We start from the raw sequence: 18,430 nt of genomic DNA on the forward strand, positions 1-18,430 counted from the left end.
ATTCAATTAAAAAAATAATTACTATCATCCTAACAAAAACTTTTTATTTTTTAACACATGCATTGGTTACTTTTTATCAATTTTATCATAACTTTATGTGATATTGAAATCAGACGCCATAACTTTAGACTTAGTAGGTATTTGCACTAAATTGGTAAGGAAATTTGTCACAACGAAAATTCTTTTATGGTACCAGATATTTGGTTGATACTAAATTTTGAGTGTAAGCTGATCTTTCATTAATGCCGAATTTAATACATTCGACACCCACGACACATGGGTTGAGAGTAAAACTTTGGCGCAGTTGCATTTAGTTCTTATAGTGTTTATCAATCACTTCCTTTATTTGTTGTATGATTGCCTAAAAATTTATTTATCGTTTTCTCAACATAGCGAGTAGTTCTACCAAAAATTTGCAACATGTCTCTTGAGCCATCTCATCAAAGTTAATGTTTCTAGGAAGCACTCTAGTTCAGCATTGTTACAGTAACTTCTAACGTGATTCCATTTTTCTACTAATGATTTCAACCAAACTGGTTGCGTTAGATAATTAAAAAAAAACAAAAACAAATATTGGCTTCCTACCAATAGTTTAAAAATCATGCAACATTCGTTAGCAGAATTCTTTGCCACTTTTTACATTCTTATCCCTTTTCTACCTTTTAATGGAATTTTTCATTAGAAAATTCTCCAATTAGATGCGTATAAAAACGAACATCAACGACATAACTTGCTAAATGTTAATACAAAATCCATTTGTTTCAAAACAGCCATTTATATTTCATGTCAGTAGTAAATACTGAAGAAAAATAGAGGTAAGGGCAGACGCCATAAAGCTAGGAATGAAAATTTTAACCATTTGAAATAACTTATAGTCATAAAATAACTTGGTATTGTCTTTATCGTGGTGGTGGTGGTGGTCGTGGAGGTGATTTCGCAAAAATATTGTGGTTTTCCTGAAATTTCTATCGAATGTAGATAATATTACTTTAATATGAATTGTAAAAAATCGTTGATTTCAAACCTTAATCAGCAAAATGTGTTGTCAAGTGTAAATGACTTTGTAAACATAATTCGTCAGAAAACTGTCAGCAAACACTTCCTTTTCAGAAATTTGAGCTCATCTGACGTTGTTCAATTTTTTAAAGAGATATCGTCTCTTCAACTGATCTTTAAACAAAACATTCGCAAAACGAAGAAAACTTAGTTTAAAGTATTGAATGTCAATGACTGCCAGAAAATCGTAAGCAAATTCCTTACGTTACTTTTTATTACAATTATTAATAAGGATAACTTATTTACATTATAAAATTATAGAAGATTTATAAAATTTGTTTTTAAATCACAAAAACATTAAATAACAACTCGCGTGCCCGATATAAATAGTAAAAAAGGTTACAAAGATTTTAAATAAAAATAAATATCAAAAGTATAAAACTGAAAAAAATATAAAAATTGTAACTCGTCTTTAATACGATTAGAAGTAAATACAATACGATTACTTGTAGAGAGGCGCTACTTGAAACTTGACGTAAGTTACCTTCATTGAACTCAATTTCATGCTCATCAATTTCGTTTTTATTTTAAATAATGCATTTCATAGTAGAGCTTCTCGTAAGACTTGTGATAAAATTTACACTCTCATCTGTTGAGGTGGCAGTTTTAAGAACAAATTTCAAGAACAACCAAATCACAAACCATTCTCAATTGCTATGAAAATCTAACTTTTTGCAACAATACCAATTAGTTAACAAAATGCTCGCCAGCATTTTTAATATCTGGGATTGTGCTGTATAAGGTATACAATGGGTTCAAGTCAACTTCACTATTGGCAGTTGGATTAGGGGAATCATAAAGGGGCTCCTTTTTATCTACAGAAGTAGACGACAAGGTGTTAACATAAATTGGCGCTTCTTCGCATTTACTTAAAGGTGGCATCGAACCTGATTTGTTCAAAGTAGCTGTAGGCAAAACATCGTATTTATTCAATGTTTCCGTGGATGAATGTATTGTCTGTAGCTCATTGTTTTGTAATTGGGAAAGAAGGTTAGTGTATTTTTTATCAACTGGTTCCGTCGAAGATGCATACACAACTTGATTGTCAAGGAAATTAGATGCGTAGTAAGGGTTATTCACCTCCATAGGTCTGTCAGGAAGTGGACGCTATAAAAAATAATTTTTGATTAACCAGGTGTAGTTTTTAAAAATAACACTACGTAACAAGATTAAACTTCTCTGTCGTTGGGATAAAAAAATGTTTTCTTGACATCGGAAATAAAAAGGAAATAGAAACTTTTAAAAAAATTTTTGCTTTGTGGTTCAACAAATTTTTAATTTGTTTTATAAAAAATACATAATTCACATGCAGAGCTGAGTTAAACTTCCAGAAAGTTCTGGAACTGTAAGATTTTACCAGAAGCATAACTCTTCAAGAAATTTATAGAACTTTCAAGAATCCTATAAAGTTTTTTTGAATTGTTCAGCAGTATCCAAGGCTTATATTTCTGCATGCATGTAGCGAATTAAGACAAGCCCTGGGCACCTCATTTCACTTGTGAAATTTGCAAGAGAGCAGGTAAGTTGACTGATGCAACTCTCTTAGTTGTTTTATTTTGCAGAATTTCAACGATTTATTACAATTCAAAAGAGTCGGAATAGAGAAAAACTTTTACAACCTGTATTGCTTTAGGAAACAATAGTAATACCCTGTTAAATTATTACACAATATGAAGTATGTGTAAAATTTCAGATAATTCTTTATGTAATTTAATTTGCAATGTATACAGTACAGAGAAAAAAAGAGGACCATAAAATTTTGCTAAAGAATTCACTGACTACTCAAGCATTTTCTATTTCTGTGTAGGGGACCCAACGAAATGTCAAAGTGGGTCCACTACACTCCTATCATACATGAAGACTTGTCTTGGATTGCCCTGATTTTACACTACCTTAAGTTCCCTGTTCCCACCCCTCTGGATAAGGATTAACCATTTTTAGGAGAAAGCACACTAAATGGAGAGGAAAATAATGCAGATCCAGAGTTCAATTTTACAAAATCGGATGAAAGAAAACCATATTTTAAGGATGGTATCTTTGTGAGAACATAATTAAAGAAGATTATAAGTAACGAATTTGTCAAGAAACTGAAGAAAACAGAGAAAGTGACTTGGAAAAGTTTCGCTGCAGTGGTGCATTCTGGGCAATTAAACAACTGAAATTACCAGCAGCTGATCGATAGTCATAATTATGCTAAAATAGAATACATTTTCAAGTTCATATCCTTGATGTTCATGAGTAATACTCAGTGGAGCAAGGCAAGTGATTTCATCAGATTATACAGGATTTTGAACATCGGTACCATAGACAGTATAATGAAAAAATGATAAAGGAATATGCTTAAGAGTTTATTCGAAAAAGCAATTTGCGGCCAAAATTTAAAAAATCTACTAAATCCTTTTTTTCACTTTGTATAGTAATGATACCACTATTGCTTTTTTTTTTTTGACTGCATGAAAAAGTCTCTATAAATGAGAAGCCTCTACATGCTGTATTAAGTTCTTCATGATTATGTGAAATGTAACACGTAGAAAACAAAGACAAAAATCATATTACATAGAATAATTATACCTTAGAGAGAGTGCCAGTGATAGATTTTGCATCTTCTTGATAGATACCACTAAGTTTCTTTCTCTCGAGTGTGCTATATTGCTTCAAAGAAGAGTTGCTTTGATTTATATCAATAGATGCATATTCAACCAATTCATCTTTGGTTGAATTACTGGATGTCGCTGACAGAGCATTGAAGAATTTAAATTTATTTCGCTCTGTAAAGCAATAGTTAAAACTTTTCATAAATTATATTTATTGCAACACAAAGTGAAAGATATAAAAAATAAGGTATCAATATTTCATGGTTGGTCGAACTTAACATCTGAGATTTTCCAATATCCAATCCAACCATAATAACATTAATTTTAATGTCTAATATATTTGGAGTCTAATCTGTTAGGGAGGATGGAATTGAATTTATATTTTTTAAAATAAATTGATTAAATTTTTCAGAGAGTTCTTAAGAATGACAAAAAATAAGTTAAATATAAACTTAATCATGAATCAAACAGTCATCGATGGAAAGAATCGTCTAAATTCAACACAATTGAAAGTATAATAATGGCTTTCTTACACCACAATTGCATGTTGGCAAGCATCTGGCAGTTGCATCACAATGCAGCCATTAACAATTTGGTTTAAAGAAATAAGATGTGTGTGCACACACACACAAACTACCCAACAAATTATTAAGACCATATCAGCTTTGGTTATTAATAACAATGTTAGGATTAATTACTTAATTAAGATTAAGAATTAATTACTTTGACATGTTAACATGCAATTTTGAATTTCAAAACATTTTTAATGATCAAATAATTAATAATTAAGAACAATATTAGGATTAATACTCATAAAAGTAATAACATTTATAATGTACTTAATTAAAATACAAAAAAACTAAATTGAAAAACTAAAAACTTTTAGTATTTTAAAAAAAAAAATTTGTTTGAAACTTTTTTATTTTAAAATAACAAAATTTTAAGACCATTTAAATTTTTTCTTAATAGTGAGTTGGTCCACAATTTTTTTTTTTACTACTTATAATAAAAAAAATAATAATTCAATTTGGCATTGAATAATATTTTTTTAATTCATCAAAGGTTATTTGATCCCAGCATTCCTTTATTTTTTCTTTTATTCATTGACATCATTAAATTTCTTTCCATTTGCATAAACCAAATGAACTAAACTACTCTATATGTTTTCAATAAGATTCCAGGCTATTCGAAATTTCTTTATTTGTAACCAACTTTTTCTATGATTTAAGCTATCGATGCTTGAGCTTAGGTAATGGATTTATTTGATTACTCATTGAACAATTAAAACACTTGCAACTAATAATAAATCACTTTTTATCTTCTCAGAAGTGATTGTTGAATTGCTTACTAACTTAAAAATGGCTCCTTTTTTATAAATATAAACAGATTGAAGATTCTTGTTCATAATTATTCCACAAAAAAAAATTTCCATTTTTCCAAATTCTACAAATAAGTTCAATTTATATAAAAATAATTTAGAGCAAAATTCAATCTACGCTGTGAACCAGAGAGACCGACATGTTTTATGGCATCTCACTCATTTAAAACCTTTATTATTAGTTTAGTATTAATTTATATTGATCATTAAAAATGTTTTTTAATTCAAAATTGTGTATTAACATGTCAAAAGTGATAATTAAAAGCCTTGGATTAAACGCCTAAAAAAGTTACGGAAAAACCGATAAAAACAACTTAGCAATTGTCTTATGCTAGAAACAAAAAAAAAAATAAAAAAATGGGTGTCTTCAATCAAGTGATACAATTATCTTTAACAAATGCTTATCTAAGAATCAGATATTGTAAAATCAATTTTCAAAAAAAGCTAAAAAAAAATTTTTAGTAACTTTTTCTAAAGATTCCATTTCATGTTATATTTTCTTCAAAATTATATATTTTTTATAAAATCATGTCATTTGAAACAAGACACCCATGTTATTTTTTGAATTTAATTCACTTTGAGTTAAATGAATAAAGGTGTTGTTAGCTCATTGATTACTGTCTTTGAACAAAATGCCTTTTGCTGCTGCTGGGAATTTTCAGGAGCGAGGTCCAAGTCTTTATACCTTGTAAATTCAACAATAGAAGATCTGATTAAGCTGTATATATATCCTGGATATTCCCTTGAAATTTGTAATTACCCAACTGTAGTTTGTTCTAGTTATAGAAGAAACCTTTACTTGATAAAGTTGGGCAATACACCCAGAGGCTTGTGGGGAGAAAAGCATCAAAGGTAATTCTCATAATTATTTTTTAAAGTCATTAATTTTTTTAAAGTGTAATTAAAAAGTAAGCCTATTAATCTCTATAAAATTTGATGTTTTTTTTTTTTTTAACCTTTTTGGAAAGCATTCAAGCTGAAAAAGTTGCTTTAGGTTTATTAAAAGATAAGATGAAAACTAACTTCATTCCAAAAGGAGCAACTTTTTCTTTATCAACTAGTGGAAACCCATTGGTAGTAACTGTAGGATGTACTGCTAACAAGGCAAATAGAAGATAATTAAAACAATTATCCTTACAAGTTAAAAAAGAACTTCAAGTAATATTAGAACTTTCTATTAATGAAAGCAAACAGCTAATATCTTCTCTTCAGAAAGGATTAGGAAATAAAACTACTGTAGAGCCTAATACTTTTGGCAAATTAAATGATCTTGAGGAATCCATATCACACTTTTATAATGTGGAATGCGAAGGATTTTTTTCGGTGCCTAAACTAATAACAACATTATTTAAATATTTTTACAGATAGATTTCCTAGACTGAAGATGGAAAGGTTTCAGCCTTGATGTTCAGCATTGTCAAATTCTTGCAATAGTTATTCATGATACAAACCATAACTCAAGAATAATATTAGAAAACTCAATTTACAAGATGTCAAGTTTTTTGCAGCATTCAATTTAAAGATAAAAATTTTTTTTGCAGTATTCAATTTAAACTCTTTGTTTTGTTTGTCAGGCTATGCAGGAAAAGAGCTTGCCTGTGGTGTGAAGGATTGAGAAATGGAGAATGTGGAGAACTAAGAGCTCTTGAGAGTCTAAATTATTGATATAAAAATATGTTGTGGAAAATAACACTAAAAAAATCTAACATGTAACATGAATGTGATATATCCAAGGATTCTCTACCTATAAGAGAGTCCAGATTCTTTAATCCAGCATTTAGTACCACTTCCTGAATTGCATCTTTTGATTGGAGTTGTATCTACTTGAGGATGTCTGCTTATAAATACTTGGTATGAATTTGATGACTGGTTGAAAACTAAAAATGTTCTTCAGAGAGGGTACCAAGGTAGAGGTTGGGATGGAAATAATTTGAACTTTTATATAATTGAAATAACTTGAATAATTGAAATAACTTGAAACAAAAAGAAGTCAACAAGTCCAGGACAGTGACTATAATCCTTTCTAAATGGCTATTTTTATAGCCACAAAATTTTTTTAAAATACTAAAAACGGCTTGTTTTGTAATATCTCAAGAGCTCTAATTCACAAGAAAAACTTTCATTTTAGGCATGTATGTTTTTATAGTGTGCCGCAAGATTAAGCAAAAAGTTAGGGGAGCGGGAAAAAAAATTCAATTTGATTGAGTGATAAGACAAAAAACCTGGAAGTCTCTCTGGTTCACAGTCACATGTTTGACACATGGTTCACAGTGTCTAAAATGTTTTAAAAAACAAAGTGATTTTAAAATTTTCTTCTTTTAAAAAATATTCGTAATTTCAATTTTTTCAAGTCCAAATGTTTTAGATTTTCACGCATATAAGTGATTATCTATTAGAATAGTATACTTAAAATAAGAATTTAAATAATTCTTTTAAAAAGAAAATATAATTTTTATATTGTTAAAAAATATTACCACTGAATGCATAGATATATATTCAATAACTTAATTTTAAAGTAATTTAAAAATCTATTTGTTTTTTTTACTTGAAAAGAAAATAATGCAACTTAAATCTTAAGTGTGCTAAATTTTTTATTTTAATCTGGATTCTATAAGATTACTACAAAATTATATTAATCCAAATCATATTTAAAAAAAAGAACTAAGAAAAAAAAAAAAGAATACTTGTTTCATTTGTGGGCTCCGAGGAGGCATACCGAGCACTAGCTAAAAAATATATTAAAATATTTAGTTCAGCATGAAACCTCTAAAAGATGGCAAAATGACATGATAAACTCACAATTCACTTAGCAACATATCAACCCAATAAATTAAAAAATGTTTATCTGAAAATAAATTTAATATCTTAAATAATAAAAATACTCTACTGTAAAGTTATAAAGCTTAACTTTTTTTTCTGTTTTCCTCTTTTTTTTCCTAAATTTTTTGAAGCAGCTGCTCAGTAAAAAATTACTTCAATATCAAACCTAATTGATCAAGCAGATATTTTGGTTTTGACTTTCTTCCAAAGTTTTTGACTCAGCCAATAGACTTTTAGTTACTTATTAGTTACTAACTAAAGGTTAGCTACATATTTTCTGGACAACTTTTCAGTATCATTATTTACTTTGTAAACTGAGTTATTTAGAAAAGTTTCTGATTTTACACTTTCAGTAAAAAAGCTACAGTTACATTAACAACATTAACAACAACAGAGGCAGATAAAATTATGTTACTTAATTAAAAGGAAAAAACTTTCAAGTTTCACTAGGAGTGCATTTGAACCATGCCAAAGTAGGGTGTTTCTATTTAAGACTTTTTTTTTAAAAAAAAAAAAAAAGATAAGTAAAATTTGGGATATAAATAAAAGTTGTGAAATTTTATGGACAATCTAAATCTGATTTTATTTTTTAAATCAGAAAAACATTTGTTTAGGTGATTCGCTTTTTTTTGGAAGTATAAACAGTTTTTGTTTTCTTTGAAACGGAATGAAGACGTTACGGGACAATATTGTCTGGTAAAATAAAACAGATTTATCAACAATGTGACAAAGTTACATTTGGGTTGTAAAAAAATTATTTAACTTAATGAGTCAAATTTTATATTTATTTCGTGCAATACTTATGCAAAATAATCTTTCATTTCTAAAAAGAATTAACAGAAATAAAAAAAAAAAATTTTTTTGTTGCATTTGGTACAGGAAAACAGTTTTTAGTTTCAGAATTACCTACTAATAGAGACGTTACAAGATATGGAATTTTATTGAGAGGACTGCGATGACATAAAAAAAAGAAATATCCTGTAAAAGAGATGGCTAAAGATATACTACCAGCTTTATTACATCAGTGGTCATGTGCAAATTTGGATTTTACATCACCAAAATTAATTACTAACAAAACGATTTCTGATAAAATAGTGACATTGTGGAATGAGGCTTCAGCAATTGCTTGTCCAAGAAAAAAAGGAGCCAAACAAAGATTAAACTTTGAGACAAAACTTGTAAACTTTTTGATATATAAGTATGCAAATGTCTGATTGTTAAATGTGATGCTTTGATTTGTTCTGATGATTGTGATAAAGAAGTTCATTAGAAATGCAAATGTATCAAAGAGTACAAAATACCATCTATTGAGGTTAAGTTTATATATCTTTAAAGAGTTAAAGTAGGAACTGTTAGCAGGCTTTAAATGTTGAATGGTTGACTGTGAGAGGTATTGACAAATCTTTGAAGGCTGTTGGTGGAGACTCTACAAATGTTAACACTGGTTGGGAGGGTGGAGTCATCAAACATATACACTCTAAAAACAATCCGTTAGAAAAAGTAACAGATTGCGTGTCTCCGTTAAATTAACTGAGTAATTCGTTTCTAAAAACGAAAAAATTTACAAAATAAAGTTAACAAATTACTGAGTCTTCAAAATTCCATTAATTCAACGGATTAAATAATAAAATCCGTTGAAAAAAAAAGAAATTTCATAATGGTTTCCAAAAGAAATTATGAAGTGCTTCCTCAGTAGATTATATTTTTCATCATTACATATCCTTTTTTCTCATTTTGAAATTTACATGGATTGACTTCGAGAGGTTCAGAAGTCAAATGCACTTTTGATAAATGCAATAGAGTTTTCATTAGTTTCATAAAGTTAAGAAAACATTATGAAACTCAGCATTCAACAATAATTCCTGATGAAATCAAGTTGCAAGTTCAACTACCACTAGTTAGTTTTATTTTATTTTGCTCAAGTGTATGTATGTATGCATGTATATGTGTGTGTGTATACATACATACATATATATATATAAATATACATACATACATACACACACACATACATACATACATACATACATACATACATACATACATACATACATACATACATACATACATACATACATACATACATACATACATACATTCATACATACATACATACATACATACATACATACATACATACATACATACATACATACATACATACATACATACATACATACATACATACATACATACATACATACATACATACATACATACATATATACTTTATATATATATATATATATATATAAATTTTTAAAAATAAAAAATAAAAAGATATTCTTTTGATAAATTATTTTTTAAATTTTGTTTGTTAGAGTTTTATTTGTCAGTATATTGAAGTACTTAACATAAAAAATAATGAAGTTTTGAATTGTTTTTTCTATAATCATAGAACGATAAAAAAGTATATAGATGTGCTATAATTTTTAATACTTTTATTATTATCTTACATGTTTTTAGCTTTAATATGTAGTTTAAGCAAATTAAGGACTAACATGGACATCAGCTTACAATGGTTTAATCATGTTCAAGTATTACAGTTATCTGTTCCTTGTTATTGTATTTTTTTTAAAATAAATTTGTCAGTTACATCAGACAAATATTGTAAAAAATGAGTTGTTAACAATGTTTTTTGTTTACAGGATCTTCAAATCAGATTTACATCGTAGATAAAAGGTTTATTGCAATAACTTTAATTTGCCAGATTTTTATAGTTACACAGTTTTAGTATAAAGTAAATGGTTAGTTACACAACTATCTTTATATGGCTTGTTTATATTCTTATAATTTGCTACTTTAGACACATAGCATTCAATATCACACTGTAAGTTTAAATTAGTTGTAAAATTAAAAATTTTATTTGCATTTCTTTTGGTGGGGATATTTATTTAGGTTAGATTTTGATTTGCATTTCTTTTGGTGGGGATATTTACTTAGGTTAGGTACAACTAAGTTTATGTATGCCTTGTTTATATTTGTTATACTTTAGACACGAGGCATGTGGTACCAAATTGAAATTCTGATATTGTTATTTTAATTTCTTTTGGTGTGCTTATTTATTCTTGTCTTGATTTATTGTTAAGTTAGAGACCTTTTTTTTATTTTGTTCCTGACAGGTTTTGAAGTATATGGAAATTATAGAACCTTTCAGTTATCAGATAAGATTTTCTTTTGCTACACATTTTTATTAAAGATATTATTTAGTTGTTGCATTGAACTTTATCTTTAGAAAATGGTATCAGAAATAAATAAAATAAAAGAATTTCTATTATCAATTTATAAATAAAGAATTAGAAATAACAAAATTTCTTAAAGGTAATTAGTAAAAATTTTTTTTCATACTATTTATATCATTTAGGTTCCATATTTTCTTTATTGTATTTTATTTCATATTCACCTTTAGGAATTGACAACACCTCGCTGGAATTGAAGTGTGAAACACTTGTACTAAGAACAGCAGCGTTAAAACCCAAAACCTAGTTTGTTAACAATTGGTTTAGTTTAAACATCTATTGTGTATATGGGTATGTGTGTGTGCTTTATACAGATGTTTTATAACCTCAAATATAATGACTATTAAAAATATATTTAAAGACTATTTTGATTGTAATTAAAAGTATGTATACTGAATAACATTATTATAAATATTTGATTAGTTTTCAATGTCTAGTTAAAGAGTTTGAAGCTTGCTAACAGATTGACCACTATATTTCTCCCAACCATGTTAGTTTGTATAATTAGTTCTGCTTTGTATCAGATGGGTGGTAATTATTACATTTATAATGGGAAGAACCAATGTGTATTAAGAATATCATAATGAAATAATCCATATCTTAAAAAATGTAAGGATTTTTTTATTATCAAATTACAATACTATGTGGTTTAATTCATCTTTAATTATAATGGAGTGATTTTAACTGATTATTCCCTACAATAACGCTATTTTAACTGAATAAAAACAGCGGATAATTTGATGCACTAACGTTATAACTCCTTTATTTAAAAGGATTGTTTTATCAGAAAAAAATCAACAGACTTCATTCCGTTAAAACTTTAATCTGTTAACTTAACGGAAAAGCCGTTGGTGCAATAGCGACGGATTGATCTGTTATCCAATTCGTTGCATACAACAGATTTTTTTTTAGAGTGTAGAAATAAAATCAGGGAAAAAAGTTGTTTGGCTTATATGTCAATTACATACAAATGAGTTGCCACTGAGGCATCTTATAACCAACTTAGATGGTGAAACAAAATCTAACAAGAAATGGTCTATATAAATCCATCATTTGAAACTATTAAAATTGGTAATCCACTTATTTCTCTGGATAAAATAATAAATGACTTATTTGCAGATCAGTTTTATGGTTATAAAGTTGTCTGTGCCATTAGAAGTGGTATTTTACCACCAAAACTTCATTTATTACAAATTGGGCCTGTTTCATATTCAAGATAGTTAACTACTGCAAACAGAATAAGTAGAGCATGGATCTCTAAACATGGCATTCAAGGTACAGATTTAGAAAATTTAAGGTCTACCACCGAGTTCGTTGTGGGTGTTTACTTTTCTTGTTGGTTTAAGATCAAAGTTGAACATTCTTGGATTGAAGGTCCAAAACATGTACTTTACTAGCTGCAACAACTCAAATTCCAAAAGGAAAATGTTGTTAAAATAGTATTGCCATCTATTCAAAGATCAGCTGGTTTTGTTTCAGTGAGTGTATAATTCAAACATTGTTGTGCTCTAGTACTGAAGAGGATTGCTGTTGAGTGTAGCTGTTAAGAAGATAAAAGATATTAGAGGTACTGGAAATGAGGATCTACAAAAAGGTGATTCATATCCCAGACCAAGAAAGACCCCTATTCTGAACTTTAATGCTAAAAAATAGGTAGACCTGATATCATGGGAGTTACCAGTTTATGAACCAGTCCTAACTACCTCTAACAACTTCTGAAGTCAATGAGTTTTTATCAAAACCTATGCAGGTGCCAAATTGGCCATGTCATGGGCTATCTATCAAATGTTGTGCAAAGCAAGTTACAGAAACTTTAGGTAGAGTGCATACTCATGAAAAGACAAGATCTTGAAAGTTTGACAGAAAAATTTTTGTAGTAAATTTATAACATTTCAATATTTAAAACTTTATTTACTTTAAAAAGAAAAAAAATTCTCTTGTTATTTTTCTAACATCAATACCAATAAAATTATTACGCTATATTAATCCAAACAGTATTTGAAAAATCGCTGAAAGATATTTTTAAAATAAACTTGTATATAAAAATTTAAATTCAAAGTAAACATCTAATTTTGAATTTTATGCAATTCTTAAGGAAAATATATTCATTCTTTATTTATCAGCCTGAAGTGTGAATAAAAACCGGGTTTTCATGAGAAACCAGGTCAAAATTTTATTGAAATGTAAAAAGACAAATCACCTAAACAAATTTTTTTTTTAATTCAAGTTTTAAAACCAGATATGAATTCTCCATGAAATTCTGCAACTTTTAGTAATACGCCAATTAAAAAAAAAAAAAATCCAAAATAAACACACTCTAATGCCAAAGTTTTAGATTATACGTATATTAGTATAACGCCGGCAAATCAGGTTTCTCTTTAATCATTGGCATACAATCAATCTCGAGTGGAAGGGGCAAATGCCAGATATTTATCCAATCAATCCGGCTATTGACTGTGACGATTTTATATAGATAATCAGTTTCCAGTTGGTTGAATGTATTAAAAACCAAACATTTTTACAACTTCAAAAATTTTGATATTTCATGTGTACAACATATAAAAGAAATAACTTTCAAAAATGCTTTAATTATGACTGCCTGCTTCTTACTGGACTAAATAGTAATAATTGCCATTCTCTGTTTACCGTTCAAAGTTTTCTTATGTTGAATCTTTAACAAAGGAATAAATCATTTTGAATCAATTCTTATAAATGCTATGAGCGATGTAAATTAGCTTTCAATCTGACAGTGGAAAAGAAAAAATGCAAATTTTTTTTAAGCACTTACAGCTGCACAAGAAATATATTAAATGAATGCAAAATGAATGTATATAGTGTGTTCAACAAGGACAAAGTCAAAGTATCCTTGATTGATGATCATCTATAAAAATGATCATATATAAAAACGATTGTATTTAAACATAATTATATGTAAAAATGATGATTATCAAAACTGATCATAAGTAAAGATAATCATTTTTAAAGAAGATCATATCCAAAGATAACTTTCTTCTATTAATAAAAAAAGCACAAAAAAAAACTTACCTATTGCAACAAAGATGTAAGCCTAATGTTATCCATGCAGCTCTAATGAGCTTTACTTAGTAATAATTAATTTTTTTTTTTTTTTCTATACTTAAAAACAAAAAAATGACCTTCTTTATTTATTAGCCTGAAGTGTACATCATTCATCACAACACTTTCCCTTAAAAAAAAAAATACATTCAATTTTTGTATCATTCTGTAAATTAAAATAAATTTATAGAATGATACAAAAGTTTGAAACTTTTATTAAGAAGATTTATACAGGATATGTAAACTTCAGTGTAAAATAAATCTCTTCTATCAGCATTTGATACAAAAATGCAGAATGATGCAAACAATCAAGTAAAATTTGTCAACATACGGTTTTCTTCTGCACCAGTAAACAACGAAGAAAGCACTTAGAAAGGCTAACAACAATACCACACATACAGCAGAAGCAATTATTATAGAAGTTGATGTCTTCATGCTACTACTCTCAATAATCTGATAAAAAAAAAAAGTTTTATTTTACTTTTTTATAATTTATTTTTAACTGCTTTTTGATAAATACTTCTGATAATTTTCAAAACTGATAGACAGGAATTTTATAAAGTCAGAACAGTCCAAAAATGTTTAACATTAATGTTCTACTGCACCCAAATTTAATAAGGACTTTTCATTTTTTAACAAAATATAAAAGTTTTTTTTTTGTATTAAGTTACTTTTAATTTTTTTTTAATTTCATGAAGAAAGACTAACCAAAGTGGGGTAGGTAGTTAAATTATTCTCTGTGCAATTCTGTTGTTCATCAGGTTCTTCTAGTTCTTTTCCTGTAGGAAAATAAATGTAGATTATAACAAAAACCAATGTAGATGATAACAAAAACTAGTATTAAAAAAATGAGAAATATATATATATTTGATAGGAAACTTAGAGAAAACCAAATTTTACAGATTGTTTGCATTTGTTGATCTTCAAATTTGTTAAGTGTAAATGGACTTTTTTAACCTGATGTAAAGTAATTTTTAATTTAAAAAATAGAAAACAGAATAATGATAATAATAATAAAAAATAAGCTCTAGATTAATTGTGCACTTTTAAATTTTTTTTTTACTTTTAATGTAACCATTAGAGGCTGCTTTCTACTTATAGAAGCTTTCCACTTATAGAAACAATTAATTCGAGTCAGCTCTAAACTAATGAACAAACATTATGATAGATTAAAGCTAAATTTTTAATTCACTAAAGTTAACTTATTAAAATAACTTAACAATTAGGTACACTTGTAAAATTACAAATGGCAAATTAACTATTAAAAACAGAAACTGATACATTTCTGTCAAAATACCTTGGGTATAATTTCCTTGCACTTGGAAAATAAAACAAGAGTTAATTGCTTGAAAATTGCAATTGATCTGCACAGACATAAGCTGACCTTTCATATTATCCCAGTTTAACGAAGTATTTGAAGAATGCCACTGAAATAGAATTTTGGAAAGGAAAATTGAATTTTTCATTATTTTGTTTTCTTTTTTTTTTTTTAGAAAAAAGAAAACAAAATAAAGAAAAATTCAAAGCCAACAATTTTGAAACTAAAACTTTTTTTGTTTTTAAAATTTGTTTGAAAAAACCTTTTTTCTATTAGCATGAAGAAATATATTAAAAAAATATATGAAAATACAAACTGCATGATAAGTTTTATATTTGTTTAGAAGATATTACTACTTATTTATATTTGTTTTATGTGATTTAGAAACGGACCTAGACTTTGCTACCTAAAATTTTATTTAAATTAATAAATTTTCAGGGTAAGCACAATCAATTTCAAATAAAAAAAAAAAAGAAAGAAAGAAACTTTTAAATATTAAACAAATCATCAACTTACGTCTAAATAAAGCTTTTTATTTTTAAATCGAGCAGATAAAAGATTTTGGCATTCATTTCTTTTATACAGTTTTGCATGACCATGAAAGTCATGTAAGTAAATAACACCAGCAGAACATATTGCTGGATCATTGTCAAACTTGAAGCCATCCCTGAGAGAAAGCTCCACATTTTGAAAATCAGATTCCAGTTCATAAATTGGAATATATTCAACAGGAATTGTTTGTGTAAAAAAGTCACATTTTTTACCTAAACAAATAAAAATTCTTGCAAGAGAAAAAAAGCAAAAGGAGGAAAGATTTGTAAACTAGATAAAATCTTTAAACATACTATCACATGTAATAATCATCATTTGATAATAACTTTGTAATGTTTTTTAACATGTATTTAAATAGAACATAGAGAATTAAAGTTTTAAATTAAAAAAGAAAAGGTAAATAATAACAAAAAAAAAAAAAAAGAAGTCATACCAGTCTTAAGGATTTCTTTCTTAATATCTTCTGTTGACAAACATCCAAGGTCATCTGAGTAAAATGTCTTCCCACTTTTGCATTTACAAATACAGCAACCATTTTCACCTCCACAACTCCCTCCTCTTTTCCAACAGTTTGAATACCAGCAATATTGATTAGAATTAGCAAAATTATTTATAGGTAGATTTTCATTTTGTAAACGAGAAACATCATAGGCATCACAGTCCTTGATGTCTTTAACTAATACAATAACCACTGTAATAAGCAAATACATATGTGCTGTTTGATTATCTTTGTTTTTAATTTTTCTTGAAAGACCTAAGAAAAAAGGAAAAGAAACTCAAATGGATAAATTTTATTAATAACTTATTGATGTATTTATATAATGTAATGAAACATATATTATCATATATATGTTAATATAGTTTACATACTACATAATAACATATTATATATACAATAATGCATTACATATAATAGTATAATATATAAAAATCATATATTACATATATAAAATAACATACTGTATATTGTAGTAATATATTTTAAAGTGTAGTCAAGGTTTAATCACACATTTTTCAAAGGTAAAAAAAATTGGAACTATAGAAACTAGTACATTTTTTATTCGATTTACATCAAACTACAGGCTTAAATAACCAAATTTGTACATGTTACACTTAAATTAAGTAAACAGAAAAGTTGTGCTTTCTCAGCTATTTATTTTATAATCTTTATCCAAGCAAATTTTGAAATTATACCACATTTCTTGTTCAACTGCTTGCAATTTCTTTTGTACATATCCCAGAAATGTTCTATTAGTCCTTGGTTAAGTGTATTTCTTTCCTTGGTCAATTCTTTATTTATCTAGATATTTGAGCGGAACTTGTGAATAAAAAGCTAGTCATAATTGACCAGGAAATAACGCCATGATTTTGTTTCATTATGTTTACAAAAGGAACACTTTTCAAGGTAAGCATGCTTGTTTATCAACCCAGACATGACATAAGATCACCATGTGCTTGCTACACCAAGTATTTAGCGTAGAAATTCAGCATCAACTTCAGTTTGTTTTACCTTAAATACCAACCTCACAATCATAAACAATATTACAGTATTCACTACCTGGTACCTGAGATGAACCAATTTGACAGTAAGTTTCATAATTTTTCACCACCAGATGCAACAGAATACATATAACAAGCTTCTAACAGATCTTTTAGAGCTTTTTTTTTTTTTTTTTTCTTTCTATCTTTCACATATTTTGTACTAAAGACCTTCATATATTTGTTTCTCAATTTCTTCTCTGCAATTTAACACACTAATTTTTGAAATTTTGAACTTACAGGCTGTTAAATGTTCACTAAAGCTTTTGAATGTAATGGATTTTTGATATTTTTCAGCTGTTTACCTGACATACAAAAGCATCTTGTGAACCTGAATTGTTTCAGTATCCAACTTTACTAGTACCAGAATATTTTAATACTTGTTGAATCTCTTTTTAAAGTCAACGATCAAATACTAGTGTTAAATATTTTATGTTTGATCATGCTTATTGTTCAAGTAAAATTGAAAAATTCAATTACATCATCTTCACATTTTTTTTTTATTTATTGTTGAATTAATAGAACTCAATGATTTAAAAGTTAATAATAGTATGAATGGTTTAAAGATAGGCTTAAATCTAACTTTAAAATGTTAAGAAAAATTTAGCACTAAAGAAATCAACAGTTTAGGATAGTTTAAATGAATTATTTTAGTAGAATGTAAAAACAATCATCCAAAAATTGAAACTTGCCAAGCATCTTTGTTAGTAATACTCTTTGATAATAGCCTCCAAGGACCTTTCTTAAGAATACTAGAAAAATAATAAAATCAAAGCTATTTCCCTTATTTTTCAGTTGGTGTTTTAGCCACCATTTTGACTGAAGTAAGTTTGGGTAGAAGAAGAACAAAACTAATAAA

The 18,430-nt window shown here is 27.4% G+C and overlaps 1 protein-coding gene and 2 pseudogenes across 3 annotated transcripts; 2 read left to right on the forward strand and 1 right to left on the reverse strand.

Annotated features, from left to right (window-relative positions):
- Nucleotides 1–1,207: 1,207 nt before the first annotated feature.
- LOC145192624 (uncharacterized) lies at nucleotides 1,208–18,395 on the reverse strand. Of its 3 annotated transcripts, none has more exons than XM_090082089.1 (10): nucleotides 18,264–18,395; nucleotides 16,466–16,786; nucleotides 15,997–16,244; nucleotides 15,460–15,589; nucleotides 14,871–14,941; nucleotides 14,494–14,615; nucleotides 14,243–14,292; nucleotides 7,713–7,754; nucleotides 3,628–3,824; nucleotides 1,208–2,163 (listed from the first exon to the last, which is right to left on the reverse strand). In XM_090082089.1, exons 1-10 carry the CDS (start codon nucleotides 18,268–18,270, stop codon nucleotides 1,744–1,746), a joined length of 1,608 nt encoding a protein of 535 aa, XP_089938215.1. In that variant the 5' UTR covers nucleotides 18,271–18,395; the 3' UTR covers nucleotides 1,208–1,743. The 3 variants fall into 3 exon arrangements, with proteins under 3 accessions (XP_089938215.1, XP_089938209.1, XP_089938220.1); XM_090082083.1 differs by having other exon boundaries at nucleotides 17,227–18,323; XM_090082094.1 differs by lacking the exons at nucleotides 1,208–2,163; nucleotides 3,628–3,824; nucleotides 7,713–7,754 and adding an exon at nucleotides 13,603–13,830 and having other exon boundaries at nucleotides 17,227–18,323.
- On the forward strand, nucleotides 8,676–9,485 carry LOC149894444 (uncharacterized; annotated as a pseudogene).
- On the forward strand, nucleotides 11,612–12,859 carry LOC149894445 (uncharacterized; annotated as a pseudogene).
- Nucleotides 18,396–18,430: the final 35 nt, after the last annotated feature.

Source organism: Hydra viridissima, unplaced genomic scaffold (assembly GCF_058129835.1).
Source record: "Hydra viridissima isolate aposymbiotic clone 2 unplaced genomic scaffold, HvirCarnegie_v1 scaffold_1, whole genome shotgun sequence".
NCBI classification, from domain to species: Eukaryota; Metazoa; Cnidaria; class Hydrozoa; order Anthoathecata; family Hydridae; genus Hydra; species Hydra viridissima.

Excerpts from the sequence above, each read along its gene's own strand:
- LOC145192624 (XM_090082083.1), bottom strand. The coding sequence starts at position 17,266 with ATGTACAAAAGAAATTGCAAGCAGTTGAACAAGAAATGTG. Across the intron at positions 15,590-15,996 it reads ATAAAAAGCTTTATTTAGAC|TGGCATTCTTCAAATACTTC; the intron begins GTAAGTTGATGA and ends ATTCTATTTCAG. Across the intron at positions 14,293-14,493 it reads TACTGGTGCAGAAGAAAACC|GGAAAGTGTTGTGATGAATG; the intron begins GTATGTTGACAA and ends TTTTTTTTTAAG.